Below are 18,976 nucleotides of genomic sequence, written 5' to 3'. Positions count from 1 at the left end.
ATCGTAAGATACTTTAAATCTTGCCCACAAATGCCTCAAAATTAATAGATTTCGTCTTTTCATTTTCCCATCATTTTCCACTTCTCTCTCTACCTCACAAGTGATCTCCCCACCTCATTTCTCTCTCAATTGTCCGCCATCAAAGCACGGGTTTACAAATCATCCTCTTGGGTACATGGAGAGGAATTACTCTCCGCATGCCGTAGACTTGCCACCCCTTTTTAGTTAACTCTCTTTTTTGGCCATTATCAACCAATCATAGTGACAAGACTCTTTTATCTTATAATTAATTTACTCGTCTTATGGGATTTGAATTTCTCAAGTGCATACACAAGATATGATTCTAGTACCTAAAACTACGAGAAGTGATGGGGGGAGTCACTTGTGAATATTAATTAAAATTATAAAATAAATTAAAAATAAAATTTTTATGAATTTAACATTAGTTTATCAGCATTGTGTGATGAAAAAACATCAAGTATTGATCGCATTGTTTTTATTTTGTTTGCCAATTGATGATACAGACTCTTTATATACACCTAAGGTGATTTGGAAGTGAGACAAGTGGCTATGGTGCAAAGCCGCCAGAAAAAAGAGATAAAAAGAAAGTCTTTTGGAAGCATTTAATGTATCTGGGACCATTTGCTTCTAAGCTAGCTGGGAAATAGCTGCAAACAGATTATTTCCAGCTAATCATTAACCATTTCCATTCAAACTGAGCTGGTTTGCTAGCTCTCAAAACTGTAATCCACTACAATACACAGAAGCAATCTAGTTAGGTTCTATCTAAGCCTGCAAAAACCCAAAAGGTGAAGCAACTGATAAGGATAGCCATCACATTCACTGAATTCAAGCTTTATGCCAGTTGAAAATTGAAAGCCCAAGTCTTGTATCTTTCTGGTCTTGCCTCTGTAGTCAGTTATCAGTCACTTTGATCATCTTCTGGGCATCAAAGAATACACGAGTTTGGTTATTTTCTGGAAGGCTTTTCTTTCTAGCTTGACAGCAACTATACTCTTGTGTCTCATTCAGTTTTACTCTGGTTTGGTTGACCCTCCTACATATAACTAATTGTAGGTGGTTAGAACTTAGAACTTTATTAAGATTGGGTCACAGGCCAAAACAAGACGCTTTTTTCTGGCATGAAGGCGACTAAATGCTACCAACTCTCCTGTTTATTAGTTATTAGTGGACCTTCTAGGGAGCTCTGTATCAAGTCTGTAACTCACCCCACATGACTTGCCTTTGAGAGCTAAAACTACACAAGACATATACAGCCATGATGAGGTTATCATTGATACTGTGTTGGAAGACCAATCTCAATGTGGAGAGAGAATTGTGTTTGGATCACCTTCCCATCAGGGGAGACGTATGTGTTTCCTAACACTTCTCCACCACATAATAGATGGTAAAACACTTTTAAATACTTTTAAAACAAATCAGAAGTGGGAACTGCGGTAAATTTCATGTGGACCCCATTCTTATTATATGATAGAGAAGCGTCATAAAAATACATACCACTCACAATCGAGGTGATCTTGACCTATGGGGGAAGATCAATAGAGTGAATCTCTACACTTGGGTGCAAATCTACCCTCATAGATAAACTATTTTCCAACTAGAGTCCACTTAGCCCCTATGGAGAAAGATCCATCTTATAAATAGTTGAAGGATTTTCGAACCTTATCATATCTTTCTCTCTCTCTCTCTACTATGGGAAAAATGCTACTCATGAGAAAACTTTTCCTGCTAATGGGAATCCTAATCTTCTGTACTATTGAAGAAGCAAAAGCTCTAGATGGGCACTACACAATTCCAAATGTTCCACGTTTAACTGATCTATTCAGTCACCAATCACTGAACCAGACCTTTTCAACAGCTTTTGGAGGCTCAAACATTCATTTTGTCAATAAGGGGTCTTATGTGCAGTTAGCTCTCAATAAAAATTCAGGTGATGTGTTTATAAGTTGGCTATTAATGAATGTTTGTCTGGGTTTATGTTATTTCCTTCTCCTTAGCCATTAACTTTTGTGCTTAACTCACTTGTTAACAGGATCTGGGTTGAACTCTCTAAACAAATATAACTATGGATTCTTCAGTTCTGCCATCAAGCTTCCCCCAGGTTACTCTTCTGGAGTAGTAGTAGCCTTCTATGTGAGTTACAATTAGTTCTTCCACAAACTCAGAGAAAATGCATTAATTTGTATACTAAGTGCACGCTTTCCTGTTCTTCTTCTTCTTCTTCTTCTTCCATTATGTAACTGGTGGCTGCACATACAGATGTCTAATGCAGATTTATTCCCTCACAACCATGATGAGATTGACTTTGAGTTGCTGGGACATGAAAATGGAAAACAGTGGATTGTGCAAACAAACATCTACGGAAATGGCAAAACAAATATTGGAAGAGAAGAGAAATTTCGGCTCTGGTTTGACCCAACAGAAGAGTTTCATCAATACAGCATCATTTGGAATAGTCATCACATAGTGTAAGGATATAACATTTTCTATACTGTAAACCTTTTTTTTTTGGAGAGGGAGGAAAGGTCAAGAACAAGCTAGCTGAAAGGAACTAAAATTGCAAGATTCTTTCATTTTAATTTTTCCTTTGCTCATCTGAGGTGAATACAGAAGGATAATAAGATCAGTGAAGCTTGGATGAAGCTAAGATAGAGGGAGAAAGAAAATAGAAACGATGCAGAGAAAACTAAAAGATAAAAGTTGCTTCCACCATAGAAGAAGACAGAATTTACATAAGACAATGCCTTCTGGACCAAAAAAAGTTCTTGGCTCCACAACCACCACATTATGGAATAACAGACCAAATTAAGCATGAACCAGACACATAACATGGCTTAAATCCGAATTCATTAGCAGAGAAGCATGGGTTGATTCATTTAACCCATCCCTTTGCCATCCTGTCATGGGTCCCACCTGGGGGAGGCCAACTTTTACCAAGCTCAAATGCTTCCAATCTCTTTTCTGGGTTTCGCACTTGTAATGAGTATATTCTATTTGATCAAAATCTCTTTCATATCTTGCAGGTTCCTGGTAGATAACATACCAGTAAGAGAGGTTGAAAACCTTCAGGTCATGTCAACAGTTTATCCATCAAAGCCCATGTCAGTATATGCAACAATATGGGATGGATCAGAGTGGGCAACACATGGAGGGAAGTATCCAGTGAATTACAAGTATGGACCCTTTGTTGCTTCTTTTGGGGAGATGGAAATGGAGGGCTGTGTGTGGGTTTCAACAAGATCACTCCCTTCATGTTCCAAGGGTGGCCAAAAAGGTCCTTTAGCAGTAGACCCAGTTGGAGGTGAAAATTTTGTTAAGATGTCACAACAACAGAAAATGGGAATAGATTGGGCCAGAAACAAGTTCATGATCTACTCATACTGCAAAGATCCTGGCAGGTTTACTGTGTTGCCCCCAGAGTGCAGAACAAAATAATGAATATAGCTTGAATTCAAAGCCTATTTGGGTGACCAAAACCTTCCTAATATCTCATTCTATTTTGACTTGATTTCTCAGAAATATTGCTTGGATTCAGTTTTAGCCCATTTCATAATAGAGGTGGTAAATACGAAAATTGTAATATTTCCCAGTGAAAGTGCATATGTTAATAAGAGGAAGGCCTGACTGATACAGGACACAGGTCCTCTCAGCATACAAACTTGTAAACCCTATTATTGAGTGAAATGCATGTATAGTTCTTAATCTAATGCTTTGGTTTGATACATGGACACATCTTCTTGAGTTAGTATGACATGTAAGGGATCTTTTGAGTAAATTAGTTCCTCAACTTACCAAAGAGACCGCTGGTTCTTCAATCGGTGTCTTTGTGCTGTTGAAAAAATTTCAGTATTTCTCAGCCAATTTGGGTTTCAGCTGAGAAGTTGATGGTCGGAACATTGGAGCAAAATGAAAAGGGTTCTGCAACTTCAATTCAGCATCATCTAACAATAGACAAGATTAAGCTATCTGCCCTCATTGCATAAAGAGACAGGATGATAATGGGTGTACCGCTATAGCCTTGAAGAGAAGTAATTAGATGAAAGACAAATCATGTAGCTTCCAGTACAAATAAGCAAGCATCTAAAACCCATGTTTGAAGGAGATTAAAATCAACAGAGATTATAACCAAGCTGCATTGTCTACTGGAGAAACAACAGCCTTCACTTGTAAGTAGTTATTAAGGCTGTAAATACCCTTTTCTCTTCCATGTCCGCTCATCTTGTATCCACCAAAAGGTAATGCAGCATCAAAGACATCATAGCAATTTATCCAGACTGTTCCTACTCTCAACGCATGCATCAACCTGTTTGCGGTTCCAATATCCTTGGTGAAGACACCAGCAGCAAGCCCATAGTGACTAGCATTTGCCCTTTTTATCACCTCATCAAGGTTCCTGTCATCAGCAGAAGAATAGGTCATTTACAAAGGACAAAACCAAATTAGTAGCCAATTAAACTACCCAAATTGTTTATCTTACTTGAATTTTAAGATGGATTGCACTGGCCCGAAGATCTCTTCCTTTGCAATTTTCATGTCGTCCTAATTGACACAAGTATTACAATTACAGCAGCAATAGTTCAGCTGATAAAAAATCTATATAAATATTGACCAGTACAATTAATTGGATGGTGTATACCTGGACATTTGAGAACACAGTTGGTTGAATATAGAAGCCTTTGGTGCCAGCTCTTTCACCTCCAGTTTCTAGAGTTGCACCACCTTCAATGCCTGATTTTATGTAATTTAGGATCTTCTCAAATTGGATTGAATCAATCTGAAATTTTGGTCCAATTCAATAAAGACCACAAAGATCACAGGCTTACAATTTCCATATATAAAATAAGTAAAAGCTGAAGATACAGAAGCACAGAGATTGGCAAGTGAGACTTTGTTGTAAAATGAGTTAGGATAGGGAAACAAATCATTTACCACTGGCATGCATAAACACACATGGCTTCCTGGAGAAAAGAAAAGTTCAGCAGGGTTTGTGTGTGCACAAGAGAGAGCAGTTTTAACTTTTACCTGAGGACCTTGTTCTACGACAGCATTGAAGGGATCACCAAGAACACGTTTCCTAGCAAGATCCTTTGCTTTCTCTACAAACTCATCGTACACACGCTCGTGCACATATGTACGAGACCCAGCACTGCAACACTGACCCTGAAGACGGTACCATCCAAGTTAAGGATCCAATCATCAAAAAGATCTAAACTGGTTTCACAAAAAAGCAATTCATTGGAAAAACCTGATTAAAGAACAAAGCAAAGTGTGCAAGCTTAGCAGCCTGATCAACATCAGCATCCTCACAGACAATGAAAGGGGATTTTCCTCCAAGCTCTAATGTCACGGGTTTGATATTGCTTTTTGCAGCCAGTTCGCTAATGATCTTGCCAGTAGCAGTAGATCCTGTGAAAGCAACCTGCAAAGAGTGAAGTATTCAACAAAATTATAAGAATGTGAGACGTTGATCAAAATTTATTAGACATCACAAATACACAAAGTAGGCTATAACCAAATCTGCAATCCACTGCTGACCAGCAACAAATACAAATAAGATTGGTAAAAATGGTCCGAAGTGTCATAAAAAAAACCACAAACCACTCAACAATTGTCATAACTATCAACACGAATAAACTATTCCAAATAAATGTGCATCATCTCCAATTTGCCAAAAGCAGATTATAAGCTGAAGCATGAACTCTTATTTTCATCAAGAATGACTGAAAATGAAATTGACCATAATTTACATGGCAAACGTATAGAAGTAATATCTCATGTTTCCTAACAAACAAAGCCTCATTTGATAGACACACCAGTGCAGGCAACTATGAGTACTTCTGAAGTTGGCATACTAGGGAGAAAATAGTACAGAGATCTCCTGGATTGGATAATGTACAATACAACACTATGATTATGACCACAGTTAGAGGTTCAAGTGATGAAGACAAATTAAGGGATATTTTGACACTAAAATCAATTGTATAGGAAGTTTCAATTGAAGCCACTCAAATTCCTTGGCCTATGGAATCTACAGAAAAAAGTACAATCAAATTCAGTAGTATTTACTGCATTTAGATTGATTAACCCAAATTCTTCCTTTTTTTTTTTGGCTGCAGACATAGTTCAGAAGGCCAGCTTAAGGAGATTAGATAGATTTGCCTTTACAATAGAGCTACATATATGTAAAGATTTCTAGTTCATTAATGAGTAAATTTCAATAACTTTTGCCAGATAGGAACTGAGCCACACAACGGATGGAAGGCAATGACAAGGATCATCCAAACCAGGAAGGTTGTTCATTAGAATACCTTGTCCACATCCATATGACTGGCGATAGCTGCACCAGCAGTCTGGCCATATCCAGAAACCACATTTAAAACACCTGGAGGAAGACCGGCCTATTAAAAAGAACACACAAGAGAATGTAAGATACCCCAAGGAATGAAAAATAGGTATTAAGTAGAATTTCTTTTCTTTACACAGAATGAAATTTCCACATAACTCAGAAGTATATGCATGTCTTTGGCCAGAGTTTAAAGTCATAAAACAGTGAATCTTTTTTCCAGAGAAGTATGATATCAGATTTTCCTCAAAATATAATTGAGACTGCATTCTGGCAAAGTTGACTTGAAAAAATATTTTATGCCTTCATCAATAGTCTTCACTTTAAATATGTCTTTGAACATCAGAATGCAACTGTATGAGTCACTAACTATGTCTTATTTCCATAAGTGAGGTATGGAAGAAAAAAAACTGAGCTTCAACTCTCTGAAACAAAAAGGAAATATGAATCTTAGATTGTAGGAAAGACCACAATCATGAAGAATATGAAAGACAATCAAGCTCTTACCTCATAGAGTAGATTTGACACATAGAGAGCTGATAATGGTGTCTTCTCTGCAGTCTTCAATACAACAGTGTTACCACATGCCAAAGCAGGTCCAACCTTCCAAGCATACATTAGAAGAGGAAAATTCCATGGGATAATCTGCCCAGCAACACCAATAGGTTCACGTAGTGTCTGTACATGATAAGGTCCATCAGCAGGAACTGTTAGACCATGAATCTTATCTACCCAACCTGAAATATTGCAGAGTGAAATATTAAATCATGAGAATACATCGATTTACAGGACTTGTTGAATACATGGAGCAATAGAATATAGCTTCAGATATTCCTAATTCTACTGACCAGCATAGTATCGCATAAGGCGTGTCACCATTGGTATTTCAATACTTGCAGACTGATTATAAGTCTTTCCATTATCCCAGGTCTCAAGTGCAGCAATCTCATCATTGTGCTTTTCAATTAAGTCAGCAAAACGGTAAATAATCTTTGATCTTTCCTGGAAAGACAAACATTATGGGAATAAGAATTTAGCACAGTCAAAGAATTCACATACTATACAATGAATGGCATGTTCAAAAATGTAACAAGCCAGGCTTGGGTATTCATACATAAGCAGTCATTTTGGGCCATGGTCCCTCATCAAATGCCTTTCGAGCAGTGGCTACGGCCCGATTAACATCTTCTGCATCACCTTCAGAAACATGAGCAATCACATCTCCTGTTCTTGGATCTACAGTTGGAAAAGTTTTTCCTGCAGTCAGAGGTTATTTGAGACAAACATGTTAGAAGATTTGATGTAGAGTTATATTCTACTTTAAGAAAAAGGAGGATGGAAGTTCCACCTGAAGCTGAATCTACAAATTGTCCATTTATTAGAAGCTGTGTATGCTTTATTTGAATTGGTGGATTGATGGGTTCTTCAAGTGAAGCAACGGTGCTAAATCTACTGATGCCCCTCCAAAAGTTGGAATTTCTGCCTGGAAATATACTGTGAAGACTGGTTAGTGACAGTCTACTTTAATTTTCAACATTCCAAGGCAAATTAATCAAAAAGAAACTCAAGAAACCAGTAGAACTTACAGGGTTGAAAATTTTAATGTTAAATATAGGAAACAAAATTTCAGAAAATTTGTATAAATTACTACTGGATATTAACGGTTCTAGGGACAGGAAAAGAAGCTTTGATTCAACTGAGCTTCCAGAAAATTACATGCTAGAAAAATATTTAATCTACCAATAACTAAAAAAGGACAGAAGAAAAAAGGGACTTAAATATCTGATGTTTCTAATAACAAGAAAGTGAGAAAATGCAGGAAGCAACTGATTTGTTACTAACCCTGTAAAAGATGTTGTAGTATATGTGTTTTTAAGTTCTAACACAGAAGAATTTCTCACTGCTTTTCCTGGTGAGAAGGTGACCTAACGGAGAAAAGACAGAACTGCTGGTAGCAGAAGCAGCAGTAGAAGACGAAAAAACCCAGACAGCTTCGGATAAGAACTTCAGAGACGAGCCGTTGAGGGTGGTATAAGCAGGATTACAGTAAGCCCATCTTAGTTTCCCTTTGAAGTTGGAACTTGGAAGCCCTCCCTGCCCAGAAACTTCTCTCTCATATTTGCTGACAAATAAACCTGAAGAACCGCTAAATTTGGAGAAAACAGAGATTGCTAATGGTAAGTCAAGGTACGGGCTTGGAAGGATTTCAAGATGACTGGTACGCCATGCCTTCCCTCCCTTCCCTCGTTGTTTCCACCATTTTTCCGATGGAGAGTTTTTTTATGCCAGCTTCACTGTTTATACCCTCTACGTCTTGATTTTTGGTAAAATTTCAGATTCATTTTCAGAATAGAATAGCAGAAAAATATAAACTTTGGTTTTCTGGCATTGGAGAAATTGCAGGAGTTCAATGAAAAGCTAATAGGATGAGGAACATTCAACCCAGACAATGCGGTATCTGCCAGAGGAAGAAGAAGAGGATAAAAGGGTCATTTTCTCCAATCAGGGTTAATTAAATTTCTCTTGAAAGTCAGTGAAACACAAAGTAACAGTGTTGGTGTTTCTTGTTTCAAGAAACAGAAAAAATGGGCCGAAAACCATTTGATAAAATCATTTTATTTCACATGATTTTGTAGAATAAAATTTACGAAAATTAGATGCTACTTGGGTTTAAGTAAAAACATTTTTAAAAGGGTATTCAAGAAATTTGGCACTTTAAACATAACAACTTGCTAAGATCCTTTCAATATTCTGATAGAGCTTTTACATCCATAGTAGGAGGACGAGAGCTGAGTTGCAGTTGGAGTTGGATTTCGAATTAGAGTTGAGGAGCACTGCGAGAGATTCAAATGCTTATGGATGTGGTTTCTACTTCCAGAAGCAAAGTGTATTAAATGCCTAAAAAGTGTTTCTACTTTCAAAAACATTTTGAATTGTTTTTAGTGTTTTTCGAAATAAAAACACTTAGTACGTATTTGGTAACGCTCTTTTCTGAGAACGTTCTTTGCGAGAATCGTGGTTTGAGCACAATTTTGATCGTTTGGTTAAATCTGTACTAAGAACACTTGAGATGATAAAGACTTTAAAAAATTTCTTATGAAGGCAAAAAAGAATTAAAAATTGTGTGAATGAAGTTTGGGTTGAATGTCCTTTGAATTTCCAATAAATCTCAGGAAACAAAATGAACAAGTTTTGGACAAAATTTTCAAACTAGAAACAAGCTGACATTGTTTAAAACACAAAAGCTATACAGGTGATGAATAAAGAAGCTTATGGTTACCTGGAGAGTACAAGTTAGCAGCAGAAGTTGAGGAAGCAGAGAAGGACCCACTGAACAGAGATGATAATTTGGTAGACGCCATTACCAATTCAAGCAAACCTTGTTCAATAATTGATCTGACAAAACAGTAATGCAGGATATAGATAGATCAAACAATTGAACTGAACTGAACTGAACTTTCGCCTTTCAACTCTGAGAAAACTGACCCATATGCATTACAGAGAGTCAGAGACAATGCAACAATTTCGCCAATGGACTTGTGGCTTTGTGGACGAGAACAGAAGATTAACTGATGCTTCCTCATTCATCGGATCATAATATTTCAATCTCAGAACATGAGTTTCTAATCTTTGTTTAACAGTTGAAAGTCATGGAAAAGAAATGTTGCACCTATCTATCTATGGTTATTATTACTTGTACATCTACAAAAGAGAGCTTCCATGTATAAAGGAAAACTATTTATTATAGAAACCATTGGGATCAAACTCATGATTTTTTTATTAAGAGATGTTAGTAATTGTTAATTGAACCAACCCTTTCATAACCCTTTGATGGTATTGTTCTTATTCTCATATAAAAGTATTCTATCGAAGGATTGGCTGAAGGAAATGTTGGAAGTCATGTAAATGAAATGTTGCACCTAAAGTTAATATTAATCGTAAGTTCTTTTTTTTTTTCTTCTTCTTCCTCCCTCTCTTCTATACAAGAGAACTTCGAGTCCGGATCGCTTTACCACCACAAATTACAAGGGGGCCCAGGAGTTGGGTGATGGGATTTTTTTTTTTAATATTTTTTACTTGTGGGGCCCACTGATTTTGTGGTGGTAAGACCGTCGAGGAGCACTTTGTGCTCTCCTAACGGGGTGATGATCCGGATTCTAGAACTTCTAGGTATATAGAGAAAGAAAGCCGAACTCATCATCTATTTACTTAGAAGTGTTGGTCTTCGTTGCCAACTAAGCCAACCCTTTGATGGTATTATTCTTATTCTCATGCTAAAACATCCAAAGCCATCAAGAAAGCATCGGGTAAAAGAAATATACTTCTCAAGAGAGACCAATGCTTCCACGTAGGAGGTTAGAGTTCAAATTCCCTCGAGGCCAAGGACTGCCTTATATTTAAATAACTATCTCCCTAGGATGTAGTCAATGTGCACGAAAGAAAGCTGACCTGGATTGGATAACTCTTTCTTCACCCTAAAAAAAACTCAATTTTAAACAATTCTTTTCTAGAAAAGTATCCTAGCATCTGTGTGGAGTCAAATCATTCTTCGATGTGGAGTCAAATCATACATTACTTTTAGCCATAAGTTGTATTGTGACTCTGATTGGGTCCTGCACATTTAATGCGCAAGTCCGTCAAGTCAAATATCACGGGCCGTTAGGTCAAAATTTCAATCTCGACCATTGAAATTTTGGTTTGATAATCATCCGCATTTACACAAAAACGTACGACCCACAGGTGAAAAACACTTTTTGAAAAAAATTAAAAAAAATTTAAAAAAAAAAAAAAAAAATTCAAATTTTCAAGATGGGCCCCACGCGTTGTGGGGGGGGGTCCGGGTGAGCCGGTATCGACAACAGGCACCCGTGTCATGTTTCACCTACTTTTCACCCATTTTTTTTTTTTTTTAATCTAAATTTGATTTTTCAATGGGTAAAGCTAAATGGATTTTATAAATCATTTAACATAAAAAAACGAAACAATAAGAAAAATTATCAAAATACCGGATTTTGCAGAACAAGACATACCCTATTCAAATAATAAAAGCTTGATCCAATAGTCTCATTAGTAAAAAGACCTCTCGAAACCACTTTCACACTCAGCTTTGCTCACAAATTCCTTTACCTTCAGGAATGGAACCAGGATTTAATATGAGAGGGTTCAGTTTCAGACTAAGTAGTGGAGGATTAAGGTGCTTCTGAGAGTTTGGAGTGTTCAAACTGAGTTCCAACAGAGATGTAGAAGTATATCTTTTTATCATTAACTGTTTAAGGAGAGGCTGCTAGAATCCCAACTGTGGCATAAAGAAACTAAAGCTAAATGCATCACTAGCCTTGAAGAAGAAAAGAAGCACAGATTAAAGACCACTTTATTGTTATGGTTGAAGCAGATTAAAATCAACAGAAATTATAACCAAGCTGCCTTGTCTACTGGAGAAACAACAGCCTTCACTTGTAAGTAGTTATTAAGGCTGTAGATACCCTTTTCTCTTCCATGTCCACTCATTTTGTATCCACCAAAAGGAATTGCAGCATCAAAGACATCAAAGCAATTAATCCATACTGTCCCTACTCTCAATGCACGCATCAACCTGTTCGCCGTTCCGATATCCTTGGTGAAGACACCAGCAGCAAGCCCATACTGAGTAGCATTTGCCCTTTTTATCACCTCATCAAGGTCCCTATCACCAGTGAAACCAATAAGTCATTTACAAAGGACAAATCAAATCAATTCAATAGCCTAGTAATGAAATCGATCGTTTATCGAATCTTACTTGAACTTTAAGATGGACTGCACTGGCCCAAAGATTTCATCGGTCGCAATTTTCATGCCATCCTAGTTGACACAAGAATGACAATTCCAATCACACTAATTCAATGAATTAAGTGTAAAGGTTGAAAGGTTGAAAGGAGCAGCTAATACAGTAGTATATACCTGGACATTTGAGAAGACAGTTGGTTGAATGAAGTAGCCTTTGGAGCCAACTCTTTCACCTCCAGTTTCAAGGGTTGCACCGCTTTCAACGCCCAACTTAATGTACCTTAGAACCTTCTCAAATTGCTCAGAATCAATCTGAAATTTTTGGTCAAAGTTAATGGAGACACCACCAAGAAGATGCATAGGTGTAAAAAATACTATATAAAGTATAAACAAAGATACAAAACACAATTTATTGTGAATTGCAAAGGATAGAGAAACAAAAGCACATGAACTGCCTTTCTTTTTTCTTTTTTTGGGGAGGGGGGGGGGGGGGTGTGGAGGGAGAGCAATTTTACCTGAGGACCTTGTTCCACTCCTGATTTGAAGGGATCACCAAGAACACGTTTCAAAGCGCGTGCCTTTGCTTTCTCTACAAACTCATCATAGACACGTTCATGCACAAATGTACGAGATCCAGCACAGCAACATTGACCCTTAAAACAAGCATATCTCAGTTGCTGATCCAATCATCAAAGGGATATAAACTGGCTTTGCAACAACAACTTATCAATCAAACCTGATTAAAGAACAGAGCAAAGTGTGCCTGCTCAACAGCCAGGTCAATGTCAGCATCCTCACAGATGATGAAAGGGGACTTGCCTCCAAGCTCTAATGTCACAGGTTTAAGATTGCTTTTTGCAGCCAATTCGCTTATGATCTTACCAGTTTCAGTTGATCCTGTGAAAGCAATCTGCAAAGAGATAAGAATTTAATAAAATTATTAAAGTAGAAGAAACATATAAATTTATCAGGCCCACCACCCAAAGAAGGGTCTATAAGTCTAAAGCTAATGTTGCAATCCACTGTGACCAGCAACAGATAAAAATAAGGTAGATAAAATCTTTACATGGAACCACTCAATGATTGTCATAACTTGTAAGCATAAGAAATGATCTCCTAATTGCCAAAAGTTGACTGTAGACTGCTGGGATATGCTTCATTTTCATGATTATTATAAATTCCTTCATCCACAAGACTACTTCACCTATTTTTTAATAAGTATGTTCACCAAATTTTTTTGTCATTCCTCAAATGCTCCATTATTGCTTTTGGAATTTTTCGCTAATAATTGGATGAATGGAGAAAGCTCTATCTTGAGTATATCGAGTGTGCACTAAAGCCCTATTGATAAAAGGCAAACCAGGCAGACAACTACTAGTGCTTCTTAGTGTGTTTCCATCAACAAATCCCACTTTTTCCCTGCAGAATGTAGTTCAGATGGACAATTCAGGGAGATCATATAGAGAAGCCATTCTAATACAGTAACGTCAAACAGAGAGCTACAAATCTAACGATTCTTATCTCATTAATGATGCAAATACTGATTGCGTCATGGAGGCAAGGTGATGACTACGTATATCTTACGAAATAAGGTTGTTTATTAAAATACCTTCTCCACATCCATATGGCTTGCAAGAGCAGCACCAGCTGTTGGGCCATATCCAGAAACCACATTTAAAACACCCGGAGGGAGACCAGCCTGTTACAAAGTAAACATGAGAGTATATGATATCCCAAACTCAAAAGGAATGAAAAATGTGTTCAACAAGCATTTCTTAGCAATCTGCTGAACCATTTAACTACTTGGAACTTGTAAAAATTCAGTAGTACATATCTTTGTGTATACTAGAGTTTAGCATACAACAGTAATTTTGTTATGCCAAAGTAGGATAACAGATTTTATCAAAAGATGATATCATGATCACACAGAACTCCAAAGAGCTGTAGTTTCTATAGATTCGAACTAAATTTTTTAAAACTCATAAACTACAGTTTGGCAAAGTTGATATGAAAAATGCGCAATGATTTCATGATTTTCTTCATTAAGTACATCTTTGAACATAAAAAATGCACATGTATGAGTCAGATTGCAGCTCTGAAATCATAGATGCATGCGCAATAATTTCATGATTTTCTTCATTAAGTACATCTTTGAACATAAAAAATGCACATGTATGAGTCAGATTGCAGCTCTGAAATCATAGATGCAAGTACTACTCATTTCATGTAAGCAAAGCAGATGTCTGGGAAAATAAATTGAGAGCCCACCTCTTCCAAACCAAAGAGAAAATACAAATCCAAGATTGTAAAAAGAGAACCATGTTGTCATTAAGCACCTACCTCGTGGAGTAGTTTTGCCACCAACAGAGCCGATAATGGTGTCTGCTCTGCAGTCTTAAGTACACTAGTGTTACCACATACTAATGCAGGTCCAACCTTCCAAGCAAACATGAGAAGAGGAAAGTTCCAAGGGATAATCTGTCCAGCAACACCAATAGGTTCATGCAGTGTTTGAATATGGTAAGGTCCATCAGCAGGAACTGTAAGACCATGAATCTTATCTGCCCAACCTGAAAAGGGAAAAAATTGCAGAGAGAAATTAGCAGCTTCACCAAAAATGTTGAATTAGAGGAATATGATATTCCTTAAATTCCTCTCACCGGCATAGTATCGCATGAGACGTGCCAACATTGGTACTTCAACTTGTGCAGCCTGTTCATAAGGCTTTCCATTATCCCAGGTCTCAAGTGCTGCAAGCTCATCATTATGCTTTTCAATCAAGTCAGCAAAGCGTAAAAAAACCCTTGACCTTTCCTGAAAAATAATAACATAATTGGATTAGAATTTCAGCACAGTTGAGGAACTTCTCATACTACTGTCATGCCCAATAGGGCAATATATGTAAGAAGCACAAGTTGGGCATTCATACATAAGCAGTCATTTTGGGCCATGGTCCCTCATCAAATGCCTTTCTAGCAGCAGCAACTGCTCGATTAATATCCTCTGCATCTCCTTCAGAAACATAAGCAATCGCATCTCCTGTTCTTGGATCAAGGGTTGGAAATGTTTTTCCTGGAGCATGAGGTTGCTTTTCCAGTTAGGAGATTTCTTCAACAAAGGAATCCTCAAGCAAAAACTACCACCGACTTTGAGATGATAACAGAAACTCAAACAAAGAGGAAGGAAGTTCCACCTGATGCTGAATCTACAAATTTCCCATCGATCAGAAGCTGGGTATGATGTATTTGAACGGGTGGAGTAATGGGTACATCAAGTGCAGCAGCAGTAGTAATCCCACTGATGCCTCTGCTACATTTAGAGTTTCTCCCTGAATATATATTGTGAAGGTTTTTCAGTGAATAGGTGAATCAGAACTGAAGACTATAATATCAATGAAGGAGATTTCATCACTTAAAATATCTAATCAGATCTAACAAAACCAGGAAATACAGAACATATAAAATCCAAAAGACCCAGTAATCCATGGGTTAAACCAGAGAAGACCCAGCAAACAACATCCCTTCTAGATGAAACACAAAGAACACAGTGAATGAAGTATGAGAACCCAAAAAAAAAAAAAATTCAAACTAGAAGTGGGTGAGATGACCATTACCCAGTGACAACAAGGAAGTTGAAGAAGCAGAGAAAGACCTTGAGAGCAGAGAAGATAATTTCCGAGACGCCATCGCCAAATCTCTGGGTACTACTGGCCTGGACTATTGATTAAACAGTATAAAAAGGTGGGTTGATCAGAAAAAGAAAGAGGAAAGAGGTGCTGAAGAGCTGGAACAACTAAACCATATCCATTTGGCATAAACTAAGCTGCAATGCATTCCACGCGTCCTCAAATTTAATGGGTAAAAAAGACAGAAAGTAATAATTCCTCGTTTCTCGGACCACACTTATAAACAAAGTAATATTACAGCAGTAGCAGAGTCGTTATCTTATCTACAGAATTGAACATAGGGATATGAACGCAGGATATGTTTGCGAATGATTTCTTCAGTTTCTGTTTGTTTCTATAATGATCTTTTCTTCCTGTTGTGCTTTTTTGACCTTTTGTTGATAAAAACTCTTCCTCTTGTGTTTGAATTTCATTTCTATTATAGTAAACTTTTTCTTTGAAAAGTCCATTTGAACTTAAAAACTTCTTGGGAATTTATTATCTAAGTTATCTTTTAATAGTGGTGAACATAAAAAAGAGGGGAGGGGATTCATTTGATAATATTCCACGGCAAATGAAGCCACTTGATCTCCATTTTATTGGCTTATCTGAATATACTTAGAATTTCAGAGGATCATATGATGAGACCAAGAATCTAATATTTTTATATAAATATGCTTGATCTTCCAAGAAAGTTGCTACTAGCTTTGTTTGGTGTTGAAGAAGATCCATTAAATGCGAATTATCACTTTCCATGATGATCTTGATTTTTTTTATATTTATAAATACATGATTCCATGTATAATAGAGCATAAAGTTTATCCATTCTGTGAGAAAGATTACAGTAATAAATCCATTCCAAGCTTAAAAATTAGAATGAAAATGAAAATCAGCAAGACTTAATTTTAAGATGAATTTCACTTCTTCAACCAACCAGACGAAAATAAACAAAGGTAGGATTAACATAATAATTATAGTAAATCAAATCCAAATATTTAAAGGCTAAAAGTGTTATCTGGCTCTAAAGTAGCATTATCATCTCACATGGGTTTTAATTTTTTAGTAAGCTATTTTCACCATCATCAAGTGCATGCCAGATATGTGGAAGGGAAAATAAAACAACTTAAAACCCGGAAAACTCCCACGTTGATTTCATTTATGAAACTTAATTAAGATTAAAGTAATTCTAATCCCAAACAGATTATACTAAACAATTTGAAGGTCCCACTTCGACCAATTTTTATTGGTTATACCAAAAAAATAAAAGAAAAAAATCAATTTTTATTGATAGGGTTGAAAAAAGCAGTACATAGAAATGATAAATTTATTCGATGAAGATCCAAAATATCATATATAAATACATAGAAAGAATGATTGGCATTCCCAGTGTGAGCAATATTTGGGTTTAAAAAAATGGAGGGCTTCAATGTCTCATGGCATTAATATCGGCACCCAATTCACTGCTCTTTTTATAAAGGGATTTAGATCGAAAGATGAAGTTTTCAGTTTTGTAGACATGGGTTTGTTTAGTAGACTTTATACTTCCGTTAGTGTAATATATTATGTCTAGGTCTCAATCTATCGTTAAGTGTTTTTAATTTTCAAGCTTAGAAGAACCCAAAATATCTCTGATATTATTCGATACATATGATAGACTAAAGTACCCCCAATAGCCAATTTTTATACACCATATAGGTGAGTGAAGGGATTTTTCCTTCACCCATCTTCTTCCTTCACTTTGCTTGAACCACCACCGAAACCTACCCTGATCGTTGTTCTTTATATGCTTATCTATTATTGATTATCAAAAAGAGCAAAAAGCAAAGATTTGAGTTTTCTCAATTTAAATCGAAACAAAATTCAAATATTTAACTATTAAATTAAAAAGTATGGTTTTTATAACAACAACAAAAAAAAACGTGTATTGATTATTTTATTATCATCTTAACTATAAAATTTTAAGTAAACCTGTACATAAATGAAAATAATGAAATTCTCACCATAATCCATAATGAATTTTAGAGGTTTTTCAATTATTTTAAATAAAATTAAAATTAATAATAGATGCCGAACAATTTAAAATAATGAAAATTTCTCCTAATTGAGAATGATAATTGATACCAAAAAAAGCCTTAGTCATATCATATGTTTAAACAATATTAGGGGTCATTACTTTTTTTTTTGGGCCAAAATAGAAAAGCATACATATCTAACGTAAAAAACTCCAAAGCTTTTAGAAAGAGTTTAACTTTCTACCCAAGAAAAAAAGAAAAAGAAAAAGAAGAAGATAAAGCTTTTTCTTTTCATTAAAATGAAAAAAGTCAGCAGGGGAAGGATGGAATTTATCATAGAGAAATAATTGCATTTGTTTTGGGACACTCTGCTGCAATCTGCTGCAATATCTTTACCAGCATTTGCAATCCCTCTAACCAGAATTTCAAGTGAGGAGGGCTTAATCCCTACCTTACCTTTGAAATAATCCAAAATGTTCTTGAAATTATAATATTTCTGATTACTTTGGTGTTGGTTTCATGTTGAAGCAACCACACCAAATGAACATGATTTTGGTTCTATATAAATTCAATCAGCCTTCCAATGTGACTTCTGAATCTGAATGTTTCAGAAATCGAGTGGCAAACAAATATACAGATTCCAAAAGAAAATTTGATGAAGTTAAAAAATTAAAGTAGTGCTATTCAGAATTTCTGATCAGCCTTCATCAGATCAGAACTTTATCAGAATGCTGTAGTCAGAGAGGATCTGGATTGGGGGGAAACCAAGTAGTCTTCCCAATTACAATGGTGATTAGAATTGCAGATCTATATGCTGAAACCTATATCTTTTCTGAAAGTGAACAAGTATTGAAGATGCAAATGAACATGATATAGAAAGAAAGAATTCATGCCTGGACAAAGCAGAATGCTTAGTCCTGGCTTAAGACAATACATGATAATGTCTAATCAAAATTCAAAAGAACCTAGAAAAAACAAATATTATACCAATACTCTCAACACCATATAGGAAAACTAATTATAATAGATTCTATCCCCTGTATATGTCATGCTACAAAATATTTGCAATTGTTTTCTGATGGTTGTGGAATAAGACAGATGCTCGATTACAGCTTCACAAGGGAATTAACTCATTGGTTTCTTCCTTTTGTTTCTTTCCCCTCTATTTTCTAC

General features: G+C 36.2%; 3 protein-coding genes across 3 annotated transcripts; 1 reads left to right on the top strand and 2 right to left on the bottom strand.

The window, feature by feature from the left end:
• Positions 1-1,712: 1,712 nt before the first annotated feature.
• Positions 1,713-3,712, top strand: XTH33 (xyloglucan:xyloglucosyl transferase 33). The gene is made up of 4 exons (XM_089166103.1): positions 1,713-1,951; positions 2,054-2,154; positions 2,281-2,489; positions 3,045-3,712. Exons 1-4 carry the CDS (start codon positions 1,714-1,716, stop codon positions 3,454-3,456), a joined length of 960 nt encoding a protein of 319 aa, XP_089022229.1. The 5' UTR covers position 1,713; the 3' UTR covers positions 3,457-3,712.
• Positions 3,713-3,990: 278 nt separating this feature from the next.
• Positions 3,991-9,726, bottom strand: LOC149006959 (aldehyde dehydrogenase family 2 member B7, mitochondrial-like). Its single transcript, XM_089166992.1, has 12 exons — positions 9,645-9,726; positions 8,266-8,640; positions 7,713-7,847; positions 7,479-7,621; positions 7,213-7,366; positions 6,872-7,101; positions 6,330-6,419; positions 5,267-5,440; positions 5,044-5,181; positions 4,658-4,795; positions 4,499-4,560; positions 3,991-4,414 (listed from the first exon to the last, which is right to left on the bottom strand). The coding sequence occupies exons 1-12, from the start codon at positions 9,724-9,726 to the stop codon at positions 4,141-4,143; spliced, it is 1,995 nt and encodes a 664-aa protein (XP_089023118.1). The 3' UTR covers positions 3,991-4,140.
• A 1,649-nt stretch (positions 9,727-11,375) lies between these two features.
• LOC149006958 (aldehyde dehydrogenase family 2 member B7, mitochondrial-like) lies at positions 11,376-16,011 on the bottom strand. The gene is made up of 11 exons (XM_089166210.1): positions 15,741-16,011; positions 15,321-15,455; positions 15,057-15,199; positions 14,788-14,941; positions 14,468-14,697; positions 13,737-13,826; positions 12,864-13,037; positions 12,643-12,780; positions 12,302-12,439; positions 12,141-12,202; positions 11,376-12,047 (listed from the first exon to the last, which is right to left on the bottom strand). The coding sequence occupies exons 1-11, from the start codon at positions 15,811-15,813 to the stop codon at positions 11,774-11,776; spliced, it is 1,611 nt and encodes a 536-aa protein (XP_089022336.1). The 5' UTR covers positions 15,814-16,011; the 3' UTR covers positions 11,376-11,773.
• Positions 16,012-18,976: the final 2,965 nt, after the last annotated feature.

This window comes from Hakea prostrata, chromosome 8, assembly GCF_041222555.1.
Source record: "Hakea prostrata isolate BN-2017 chromosome 8, UWA_Hpros_2, whole genome shotgun sequence".
Lineage (NCBI taxonomy): Eukaryota > Viridiplantae > Streptophyta > Magnoliopsida > Proteales > Proteaceae > Hakea > Hakea prostrata.
This window is presented reverse-complemented; position numbering and strand designations above follow the sequence as displayed.